The 12,774-nt window shown below is 39.8% G+C and overlaps 1 protein-coding gene across 1 annotated transcript in view; it reads right to left on the bottom strand.

Moving 5' to 3' along the window:
- LOC121527362 (guanine nucleotide exchange factor VAV3) overlaps positions 1 to 12,774 on the bottom strand; it is a 159,075-nt gene that overhangs the window by 22,759 nt on the left and 123,542 nt on the right. Inside the window, exons 18-22 of the mRNA XM_041814298.1 lie at positions 9,583 to 9,605; positions 8,551 to 8,563; positions 2,923 to 3,053; positions 1,676 to 1,741; positions 1,021 to 1,055 (exon numbers count right to left, since the gene is read on the bottom strand). Coding sequence (XP_041670232.1) covers positions 1,021 to 1,055; positions 1,676 to 1,741; positions 2,923 to 3,053; positions 8,551 to 8,563; positions 9,583 to 9,605 — 268 coding nt within the window. The remainder of the gene's footprint in view (positions 1 to 1,020; positions 1,056 to 1,675; positions 1,742 to 2,922; positions 3,054 to 8,550; positions 8,564 to 9,582; positions 9,606 to 12,774) is intronic.

Here is a 12,774-nt window from a genome sequence, read left to right as displayed (position 1 = left end):
AGAGGTCACCAAGACACCTATGACTACTCTGAAGGAGATACAAGCTTAAGAAGCTGAGATGGGAGGGACTCTGCATACAACTGTTGCCTGGGTTCTCCACCAGTCAAAGCTTTATGGGAGGGTGGCATGATGAAGAAACTCATATTGAATCTTGCTTGGCTAGAGTTTGCCAAAAGGCATGTGGGAGACTCCATGGTCAAGTGGTACAAAGTTATTTTTTGTCAGATGAGAACAAAATAATGCTTTTTGGCCATCAGGCAAGACGCTACATATGGTGGACACCAAACACACCCTCCCCACTGTGAAACATGGTGGTGGCAACATCATGCTGTGGGGATGCTTCTTGGCAGTTCCTTCCTATGCTGAAATGCATAGGAAAACCCTGGAGGGTAATCTTATTCAGTCTGCAAGACTAATACAGCTTGGGGGGAGATTTATTTTCCAGCAAGAAAATAACCTGAAGCATACAGCAAAAGCTACACAGAAATGATATGAAGACAAAACAAGGTGAATGTTCTGAAGTGGCTGAGTCAAACCCAGACCTCAATCCAGTAAAGTATTTGTGGCTGGACTTGAAAAGGGCTGTACACACCTGATCCCTGTGCAACCTGAGAGAGCTTGAGCAGTTTTGCAAAGAAGAATTGAGTAAAGTTGCAGTTTTCAGATGTGCAAGCCTGACTGAGACCTATCCACACAGACTCAGTGCCGTGCCAACTTTAAGGAAGTGAATATTTTTGCAATCACTTATTTTACATGACATATTTCTCTTAAATTGACATTACCTTTTAGAAATCTGTTTTCACTTTGACATTAAAGGGATTTTTGTGAATTTATTTTGTCAAAAAGCCAAATTGTATTGTGCCAGAAACAACAGCCTGTTTCAATGCTGCAGGATCAACATCTGGAGAAAGTCATTTAAACCATAAAACATGTCAAAATGGGTCAGTGATGTAAACTTACTGGCATAACCCTTTAAATATTCATGTAGTGAAATGCTTCAGTGGTGTTTAGTGAACTCACCAGGGTTGAGTGGAGTAGTCGACAGGTTTGGGGACCTTAAGCAAAGGGCACAGTGGTTTTTATTACTGACATGAAGCTTTCACTTTAAAAACCCAAACACAACATCATAATAAAGTCTGCACTGGCACCAGCTCAACAGTCCTGATGTTCTGCTCTTCAATAAAACTTTATCTTTTACAGTGTAAAAGTCCAATAAAGCAGCTTAATGCTGCTCTTATCTTTACAGCAAAGCAGATAACAGCAGGTTATCTGCAGGACGCATCATAATCCTGCAGTAGCTGGACACAGTGCGAGGTTCATTTTATTAAATAGAACAAGACAATCTGGACACGGAGACGTCTTAGAGCAAAAACAACTCTCTACTCCCTCTGAGCTTCACAGGTTCATTTCCATAACAAAAGTATTTCTTATTTTTTAAGAGAAGTTCTTTTGTTTATTGCGTCTTGTTGATAAAGTGAATTAGACAGAAAAACACCTTCATCATATTATAACTTCCTTATTCTGGGAACAGAATCTTTATCTTTGTATTCCAGGTAACACGGCTTACCCCTCCTCACACAAACATATTCCTGCTCTGACAATAAACATGCACAGCCACTTATGAGCAGCAACAGTAACTCTAATATAAAACAAAGGAGAGAGATACACTGCTTACACATGGGCACGGCTTCACAGCATCGCTGGGAAAGAAGCCGATCTCCTTGGTGGACAGGATTCTGCCCTGAAAACACAACCACAAATAATTGTGTTAAAATATGCATCGCTCGCTGTGTCTCCTTGATTCAGGAACAATTAGCTCAAACATAGAGCAATGTGTGTTAACAGACTGGAGGAATAATGGCTGACAGGAAGAGGAGGAGAGGAAGAGAGTTTATTAGTCCCGTGTTGACAACTCATTAAGTTCAGAGCTGTGATTTATCAACATGGGGAGACTCAGGTTCACTAAGCAAGTTTTTTTCCTCAATCAGAGATGCATTGTTGCATTATTGTTTCGATTCTTTTTCTTCTTTCTAACATTCACAGTTTGCTACTTTATCTGTCCAAATTACGATTTACCACGAAAAACATCTTTTGCAAGGTATAAAAATGTGTCAAATGCATTGACAGCACTACTACTGAACAGCATCTGCAGTGGCAGCAGGCCTCACTGCCAGATTTAAACATTTGACTTGATGTTTTAGGTTTCCCAGCTTGACAAGTCAACAGTGAATAAGAAATTGGTTCATAATTTCTGAGACAGAGGCAACAGACAACCTGCTTGGCCAACACCACTTTTTTTTTCTGATCATCAGCAGACACGTCTCTACATCCTCAGGTTTGTATTTTTTTAACATGTCCTTGTGGAGCTCTCCGCTGCGTCCTCGCTGAGGGTCTGATCATGATTACAGCGGCAAACATCGACACGGTAAACAGACGGCAGCTGGATGAAATGAAATTACAGAGATCGATTTTATTTGTCACACAGCCTCCGAGCAGAAATGATTTCAGTCTACTGATACAGAGGTGAGGGAGAATCAGTGATTGTTTACTGAGCGGCTGCAGCAGAAACACAGGGTTAACATGGGGTTAACAAGGGGCCAACATGGGGTTAACTGGATGATTTACCCTTCAATATGAACTAGAGACTGATTTGCTGTTGGTTTCAATATTACACATTGTTTAAAGTACAGCTGCTGCAAAGAATTTAACCTGTAGTGTAGTTTCTACGTAGTGTGTTTAACTGGTGCAAGAGTCTTTAAATTAATGAGGTATAATTTTTTGTTGGAGGTAAGACCTACTGACTGATGCATCAGGTTTACTAATCTGAAGTAAGCATGAGGGATTCATACATTAAAGTGGAGGGAATTAGAAATGTCAGGTGTGCTGTTAAATCTAGGATAAAAGCAAAGTGTTGCCTCTTACCTGCCACCAGGGGCTGTGCAGGTCAGCACAGATTAACTCAATGATGTCTCCGGTCTGGACGCTGAGAGCTGGACCAGACGTGGGGCTCGGAGCTCCAAAATAGTTCCTGATGACGAGCATCTTAGGTAGACCTGCAGAAGAAAAAACGTCAGGACCCACTCACTGTCTGCACAACAGGTAGAAGTGCCTGTAATTTGTGTTGAAAATAAAATGTCATGCTGCATCCACCTTCTGAATATTAAATACTGTTTTTCATGTATATACAAATAAACTTGACATTTTTTTCTTTTAATTCTATGTTCACGTTTTAATTATTGCACCAACATATATCACTTTCCTGCTTGTTTCAGTCTTTTAGGATATTATATATATTTTTGTCGGTTTCTGATTTTATTTCCTGTATATTTCTTATTAGTGGAGCACATTGAAATGCATGTTTTTGTGTTTGAAAAATTTCATACAAATAAAGAATATTTAAGCTGTGTTTAGTGGAGTGTTTTTAATTCTACAGTTGCCAAGAACTGGCTTCAGAAAGACTTTGGTACATTTTGTCTTTGCTGTAACATTATTTCTTGGCAATAAATCTTTGGAAAACCCTTTATGTCCCTTCTAAATGGTGCCACATTTCTAAGGAACATGCATTAGTGGGATGAGCAGCAGAGCTGAGTATGTGGGTTCCTTCCATGAAAAATTTTCCAAAACTTCTCTGCCAATGCTAAATAGCTTATTCTGTTGCTGACTATTGTTTTGTGCTGTCAGCCTGGTCACACACTGCTGTGGGATGGCATTGAATTCTTCAACCAGCCAATGTGGTTGTATTGGTCACTCTGGCGTGAACAGAACGCCAAAGCTGATCCCACAAGTGTTCGATGCGGTTGAGGTCAGGACTGCTGGCAGGCCATTTCATCCTGTCATTTTAGCTTTGTAGTATGAAAGAGAGCTACATTTTTAACCACCAAGCCAAATTTCAGTAATGAAAAACTAAGTTTCATAACAATGAAAAACTAGGCAGTAATATCTGACCTAGAACTGTCAGCATTGGTCGTCGCTGCACCAGAGGCTCTAAATGTGTATGGTGTAAAAGTGGGGTTAAAAAATTTAAAAGTAGTTTCTAATGTAGATTTGAGTTGATTCAGAAATTAAATATGGAAACAATTCTGACTTACATTTGCATTTTGAATTTCCTCTTTAATCATGTGCAGACATTAAGTGTGTCAGAGGTTTGCCATTCTTTCTTTGTGTTTTTCACTACTTAACTATGTAGAGTCATTATAGTTGATAATGAGAGTGAGTGTGCATGTATACACATATGCACACATACCTGCTGTCACCTGTGTGCTGCTTTTGCAGATAATTTGGACCCATTATAAAAGTACTGATAAGAATGGTGTACTATACTGTCTGCAGGTTATCAGCCAGAGATAAAAGATAAACAGGAGTGTGTTTCAGTGAGGACACTTTTTACTGCTGCACCAGGTGATCTGTGCTGCAAAAGTTCAAGACAATCAGTCTGTTGTTTTCAATTTGTTTCATATAGTTAACATTTCATCATACCTTTTCTCATATGATGTCTTAAATGTTACATTTTTGTTTTATCATGCATAACTTTTGCAATCCTATGGCCTTACCTATGGGGATTTTAGGCACTTTAAAACTCAAACATCAACTTTTGTACACTGTGTTTTAGTCTGAAAACAATACTGCTCGTATGAACCATAATAGCTTTATATAGCTACTGTTAACCTACACAGATACCTTCCTAAAGGTTTTGAAAACTTGTTGTTGATGCAGGCACCATTTCTAGAGTTGAATTCTCATGTGAGTATTCAAGCAGAAGGACTACAGTCGTTTTAAGTGGGAGAACCAGGGCCTGTTTAGACTGGCACATGCATTCCAAGTAATATTCATGTGATTATGGGTTTTTGTGTGTTAGCTCATGCAGAGATTAGATCTGAAATGTTGCCAAAATGTGAAGGATTGCTTCAGTTTTAAAAAGGGATTTAAAATTAAGAACAAAAAAAGTTGAAATGTAGCCTCAGCAAGCTCACTGTTTGCACATAATTCCCCCCTTTTCTGCAGTTACCTGTGCATGAACTGAAATAAACACACCTCTCCACAGGTGATAGATCACATAGCAGTGAGTGTTTGCACTGGCACTGGTTGGAGGACATTTAAATCAAGCTGAAGTTGTTTGTTGGAATGACCTCACTCAGCTCCACTTGATTCTGCACCACTTTGATCCCATTATTAAGCTGCATATCAGTGAAATTGAAATATAAAACGACTATTATGAAGCTTCACCCATGCCAAACACATCCAGAGCTCATATCTCACATGCCTGACACAATAACATGAAATGTGCATTTCTGTGTTTGCATTGTGCACAACAATATGAGAGGGAGAAATTCATGTGAGAGCATGACAAGAGGGGGAAAGCTTTAGGCAAACAACAGAGGAGTCAACAACAGCGCGTTGAAAGCTAATACATCTCTATCTGCACCAGCCCGACATGTGCGAGCTCGCCTCAGTGCAACTTCTAAAGACACGGGGCTGTGGAGAATCGAGTCTCGGGGGCATGAATTGCATTCCTCTCCTCACAAGGACGAGCCGAGTGTTAGTGCACCTTTGAAAACAGACAAAGAGCGGCGGCGAGTATTACAAAAAGCCGAGGGCCGGGGCAATCAAACGCCTATTGATTTTAATGCGTCTTCAGTCAGAAATGATTTTCTGCTGTATAATGGATGGAGAGGTGGAAAAATGAGAGTTGAAGGCAGGTTTATGAGAGATTAAAGGCCCTGCTGTGGTGTAGGAACACGCACACAATACTAAAGAATAATGTGAGCTATTCATAATGTGTGTGAGGACGTGAGGAGGGGGGCATAAACACAGTGACTACATTTACTGTACTCTCCTGTTTTATGCCCTCTGGCTTTAATCCAAATTAAACTGTTTACATGAACCTTTTATGAAAACATACTACATTTACACAGTGAAATATTGAGTCTCTGCTGTACAAATTGGGTCTTTTCCTCCTCTATGATTTGGCTAGGTCACTTTCTGATTCCAGGAAATAGAAATCATGTTTTAATGCCAGGAACAATTGATGCAAAAACACAGCCAACCCTGATTGACAAGGAAGGAGTGTGTGTTCTTGCTAATTTATATAATACAGGGTTGTAGGCTGAGGCATACAGGAAAAGGATTCAAATTAATCCAAAAGAAAGAAAGTCCTGACTTTAACACAAGAATTTGATGGCACTCCTACAGGTGCAGTGCTAAAAAAAATTGCCTGCTTATTCATAACATGAGAAACAGAAAATGCAGTGCCTTAAATGTGATTTATTGTGTGTTTCCTACTTTTTTACATTTGATAACCATACATCTGTATGTCTTTTGGCTTTTTCAAATAGGCACCTGAAGCTTTTTTGGTTTGTGAGTAGACTTTTTAAGTACTTTAAAACTGCTGACTACTTGACTAGTCATCAATTTGTCATCAATTCATCCATTTTAGCACCTATTTAAACTGGTTAGAAATACTCTTGACTGAACAACAAAACACAAATAGGCCTGATCTATTTATATATATCGCTTTTCATTGAAAATTTTTATATGATAAGGGAAAAAAGCTGTCAAAAGAGGCCTTCATGGGATGTAGATGGCCTAACTGGTTTCATCAGAACTGCTTCTATTTTTCATGGCATAGTTTCAACAAGGTGTTGGAAACATTCCTCAGGGATTTTGGTCCATACTGACATGATAGCATAATACAGTTGCTGCTGAGTTGTCAGCTGTACATCCATGATGTGAATCTCCCGTTCCACCACATCCCAAAGGTGCTCTATTGGATTGAGATCTGGTGCCTGTGGAGGCCAGTGAAATACAGTGAACTCATTGTCATGTTCAAGAAACCAGTTTGAGATGATTTGAGCTTTGTGCCATGGTGCATTATCTTGCTGGAAGTACTGTAGCAATCAGAAGATGGGTACGCTGTGGTCATAGAGAGATGGACACAGTCAGCAGCAATACCCAGTTAAGATGTGGTGTTTAAAAGATGCTCAGTTGGTACTAATGGGCCCAAAGTGTGGCAAGAAAAAATCTCCCACACCATTACACCACCAGCAGCCTGAACTGTTAATACAAGGCAGGATGGATCCATGCTTTCATGTTGTTTACACCAAATTCTAACCCTACTATCTGAATGTCACAGCTGAAATCAAGACTCATCAAACCAGGCAACGTTTTTCTGATCTTCTATTGTCCAATTTTGGTGAAAATTGTAGCCTTAGTTTCCTGTTCATAGCTGACCGGAGTGGCACCCGGTGTCGTCTTCTGCTGCTGTAGCCTATCTGCTTCAAGGATGATATTCTGCATACCTTGGTTGTAATGAGGGGTTATTTGAGTTACTGTTGCCTGTCTATCATCTCGAACCAATTCTACCAATTCTCCTCTGGCCTTTGACATCAACAATGAAATACATCCACACAACTGCCACTCACTGGCTATTTTCCCTTGTTTGGACCATTCTCTGTAAACTGTTGAGATGGTTGTGCATGAAAATCCCTGTAGATCAGCAGCGTCTGAAATACTCAGACCAGCCCATCTGGCACCAACAACCATGCCACGTTCAGAGAAACTCAAACCCCCTTTCTTCCCCATTCTGATGCTCGGTTTGAACTTCAGCAAGTCATCTTGACCATGTCTACAAGTCTAAATGCACTGATGTGCTGCCATGTGATTGGCTAATCAGCTATTTGTGTTAAGGAGCAATTAAACAGGTATACCTAATAGAGTGGCCCGTAGTGCAAACCAGGAAGGCTACTTTTTAACAGCTATTCTCCCTTATTATTCGAAATACATAAATAAAACAAAAACGTTGGTTTACTATTCATATACCGTATTGAGTGAAATTCTTGTTGAACTGAGTCCTCAATTCAAAACAAGCAGTAAACAGCAGAGATGTGCAGAGCTGAGCAGCACTAGTCTTGACTTGTCATATTTTTTATTACTTAGACTGGATGGCAGAATTTACATTCTATAGTTTACATGTCATTACATTATGGATAAGTACCCGTGTAGCTTTATTAATAATGAACATGTGTTTACCAACGCTTGCACTAGATTTTTGCTTGCTTAGCAACTGAAGCTTCGACTGGAAATACATTGTCAACAAAGTCATGTGATGCAGAGAGAATGCGCTTTTAAGTATTTCGGAACAGAAACCTAACTCCTAGCTCAATATGTGAGGTGAAGTATACATATTTGACTATGTAACTGAGGGAGTAAATACTATATTGTTGTGGATACAGCCATTAAAAGCAACACTAGCAGTTAAAAAAAAAGAAATTATCAAATGAAAGTTTTGTACCGTTTTGTAACATTTCCAATTGATTTTATTGATCATATCAGACAAAAAATCCTTCCTTGTTGCAGCAGCATAGTTATAACATATCGCCTTGAGGTAGTTTTGTTTTGTTAGTTTTATCTTTAAATTATGTAGAATAAGATATGATAAAGCAATAATTTGAAAGCTGGATTTTGCAGATTGACATCACCAGAGAGGTAGAGTTTGATATAAGAGGAGAAAGTGGAGGATTTGTGAAAGGTGGAGGTGTGTTTTGGGTTTCTCACCTGGATCTCTTCCCTGAAAAGAAAACACAAAAAATTACACACAGAAAAAGCAACTTGCATGAATATTCACAGATATTAATGCACATTAAGTATGCATTCTTAATCACAACTACAGGCAAACTGCATGCATGCTGTAGGTGTAACCTTAACTAAAATCCACACGGAGCTTAGTTCTGACTGCAGAGAGGTGAATAAGTTCAGACATGCAGACTAAAGCTTTGAATAAAACCTAAAACTGCTGCACACAGGATTAATATTTCAATCCAGCTTTAACAGTATACCCCCCGACATGCACACATACGCAAGCAGCAGAGCGTGAAGCACACAAGATGACATGTTAAAACTCAGATCACATGCACAGACAGTGTGGGAACATGACTGAGAGCCCTACTACAGCAGGAATGTTCAAACCTGCAGGAAAGTTGTGCAATTCTTATGAATCATGCTTTTTTGCAGATGCAGTAATGCAAACAAAGTATTAAACTCTTTAGGTGACAAACTGCACAAAGCTAATAAATCAATACATGCAATACCATTTATGCATGCATGCAATTTTCTGTGAATTGCCTCAAAGTGGTTGGCTGCAAAGTTTCTGCAGTTTTAGAAAGTTTGCATGTGGAAGTTTTAGAAAGTTTGCATGTGGAGTTTTTGAGACGCTGTTTTGCACAAAGAAAACGTACACAATTCTGACAGCAGAAATGAAGAGGTACTTGTCTCCTTCTGCTGGTTTATTTTATTTTAAAGCTGAGCTGGGATCTCTTTTGCAGTTTTAGCCTCACACTTCTGTAAACAGTTGTAGCCCAGTCTAATTTCCTTCCTGTATAAACTTTTGAGTGCTGCTGCCGTAAAGCAAACAGAAGTTTGACAAACAGCAGAGACAACTGAGGCTAAATCTGCAAAAACATCCTTGTGTCTCCCGTCAGGTGGGCTGCAGAAACTTAAGTCAACCCGAGTCTCTTTGGCAAATAGCTGCAGGAGAGAGCAGCCTTCAAAGTGCAGTACACACACACTGAAACACACAGAGCGGCTCACCTGAGTTCTGACGGAGCCCGGATCTGAAAGAAGTTTGAGAACAGGCATGGTGAATGACGGGTGAGCGGGTGCACACAAACACTTGCACACGCTCGTCGGAACAATACAACAGTCCCTCATTAGTGAGGCGGAGGACGCCCGTGTCTGACCGCGCTCTGCTTTGTTTGGCTGCGTGAAGCTACCTGACAGCCGAGAGAGCAGGTAACGAGGAAGGGAGGGAGGGGGGCAGACCTGAGGTTTTTGCTCCACCAGTTTCTTTCATTGGCTCCCTGAGGGACGGGTTACACCCCCTACATGCACACACATACACAGCTCTACACAATTCACTGCTGTTCCAGTACAAATAGAGCAGTTGCATAAACACTCAACACATTCCTGCACACACAGTACCTGCACACACACCTGCCGTTCTTCAGGTAAACTCTGACCTGTTACACAAACATGTGGAGAGAGAGCTGATAACAGAGACAAATGCAGGTAAATAATGGCTTATCTCTGAGACAAACATGCTGCTGTGACTGTTGTTATTGACAAATCTGCTCAGGTGAGGACTGTCGAGGCTCTACGAGCTTTAAAGAAAGTTGTGCAACCAAGAAAGAGGAAACTGATTAAAGGGCAGTTCTGATGTTTTTTAAACCAGGGTCATACTATTTTGATAGAGTGAGGTCTGAACGACTAATAGATGTGAAATTTGCAGTCATTATAGTTGAGATGAAGCACAGTGAATGCAATGTACAGCTATCTCTTGATGCTGGGGGTGTGAAGAGACACTTTGCTCATGAGAACAAGATGAGATGAGATTTTACACTATTCTTTAATTTTGGTAATAAAATATATGAGTGGAAATTGGTCTTTTTTCAACTTAAAGTCACAAATGCATGGGTCCACTCAGAAACATTTCAACGAATCCTCTTGTACTGAGTATCACTGCTTAAACATAGTTTAGGTCTTGTCCAACTCTGACTCTGCATTCACATAAATATGAACTCTCTTTTTATTTTGAAAGTATTTTAAAACTCTATACAACAGACTGAAAAATAAAAAGCTGCATTATTACAATCACGTTGTCTCATCCTCTTTGAAGGACATCCATATTTCATACATAAAGAAATCTTGAAGTGAAACATACGTTTGTATGGATATAGATTTTTTTCAACAGCAGTTCTACAGCACTCAAACGAAGTTTGTTTTGTTTAATGCTGCATTATACAACAGCCCATTGCTCTACATATGGTAAATGAAGTTTCTGACTGATGGTTCTTGCAATCAACAGCTGATGAACTTTCGGCTGACACTAAAGGTGAGATGACACTAAAGGTTTTTTATTAGGGCCCAACTATCGACCTCAGAGTGAAGACTATCGTATCTGTACGTAGATATTAATTTTCTGACACTTGTTTTGGGGGCCTTAACATGACCAAAATGTCCTAAAAACCTTCCAGAAAATTTGATCCCTGCTAGAAATTTTCCCATTTTAGTGGAGTTATGCAAGTCCATTGCACAGGGGCCTGACAGGGGCCCCAATCAGAAATAGGGGACTGGGTAAGAGATACATGCATTAAAAATCGGTACACATATGTTTCATGATAAGTCGCAAAAACATCTCTTGGGGCTATCCTCTAAAACCTTGGTACCCCCCTTGGGGGGGCCCAGAGATTTCAGGGGGAGCGTGAGGGTCCGTCTGCTCTAAGGTTGTGAGAATTAGGTTCACTCAAACGATCTCAAATCATGAAAAAACACATACAGTATGAATGGTTCGTACAAGGGTTTTTGGTAATAACACTTGTGTTTTGAGCTATTTTGCTTAGCTTTAAACAATAAAAACAATTTAAATTGGTATTTTTTTTTAACAACAATGTGTGTGTGTGTGTGTGGAGGGGGGGTTTCTTCTTAGATGCGTGAAGTGGGGCTCAGTGGAAAAAAGGTTGGCAACCATTGCTCTAAAATATACTGGAAATGCATAACAAACATTTGAGGTCAAATATTCACTGTTTTTTTAATTGCTGTTTTGGGCTGCATCACTGAGGAAAGCATTTCGATTTCTCGCCAAATTGACAGAGAGTTGTACTTATTCTGATATGAAACATCTGATTTGCTTTAAAAATCAAGTGTCTGACCCTCAACCCATGTAAATGTTAAATTTGTGTTTTTGCTTCAGCACCACCTAATGTAAGACACCAGTAGCAACTCTCACATAATACATCCCATTTTCTTTGTATTTTACACAATAAATGTTAGTCCTGCCCTGATCACCTCTACATATCAGCATCTTCTTTTGTAATAGTGCCACCTTCTGTTGACAGGCAGGACTACCTCATATACAAAGTTCCATGTGCTCATTATTTTAAATTCACTGAGCATCCTGGGAATATCTACATGGTCTCTTTGCTGTGCATATGATTATTCCACATCATTATTCATTATTTTCTATCCATTCACGGGTCATGTGCGGCCCCAAGTAGGAGGAGGAATTAGGAGCGGTGATCCGGACAGGTCACAGATCAGCTCCATTTCTTCCCCAGCTGTCATGCCAATGATTTTAAAGTGTCAGGGGCATCTTTGTGATCTTTCTAATTTCCAGTTCTGTACTGTGATATGTCAGGCAGCTGCTGCTCTTCGTTTCTGTGGCATATTGATCTTGTGAGACAGCTTTCACCTCAACAAGAAATCTTGTGATGTTTCAATCTTGCAAGATCATGGGCATGAGATCTCATCACACCCCTACTTACTGTAAAAGCCACTGGCCAAATCCTCCACCAGAAGTTGTTGTTTTTGCCACTTACAGGCTTAAACTGTTATTCTAAGAATCTGACATCATAACAGAAAGGATCCCTACAAAGATAGATCCTTTTCTTAAAGAGAAAGAAGATTTTTTTTTTTTAACAAATAGTTGTTATTCACTCTACAATCACACCAAACTACACTGAGAAAAAAGAACTTTTAATCAGCAGATAATTTTCCATGCTGGGGCCTTTCCCATGAAGCAGAAATCACCATGGTAACTTAGTCTGAACACCTCTCCTGCTCCGGGGCAGGTACTGCTCAGGATAAGACATCAACCTGTATGACACTCTGCTCACTGACCAATCAGATCTCTTGATCCAGGAACTATGTGAGCTGATCAAAAGTGGGAAGGAAGGAAGGAGAGGGACCGACAAACACTTTGTCCTCTATGTATAAATTTACATATAA

The sequence above is a fragment of the Cheilinus undulatus genome, linkage group 19 (genome assembly GCF_018320785.1).
Source record: "Cheilinus undulatus linkage group 19, ASM1832078v1, whole genome shotgun sequence".
NCBI classification, from domain to species: domain Eukaryota; kingdom Metazoa; phylum Chordata; class Actinopteri; order Labriformes; family Labridae; genus Cheilinus; species Cheilinus undulatus.
Note: the sequence above shows the minus strand (reverse complement) of the source record. Positions and strands in the feature narration are given on the sequence as shown.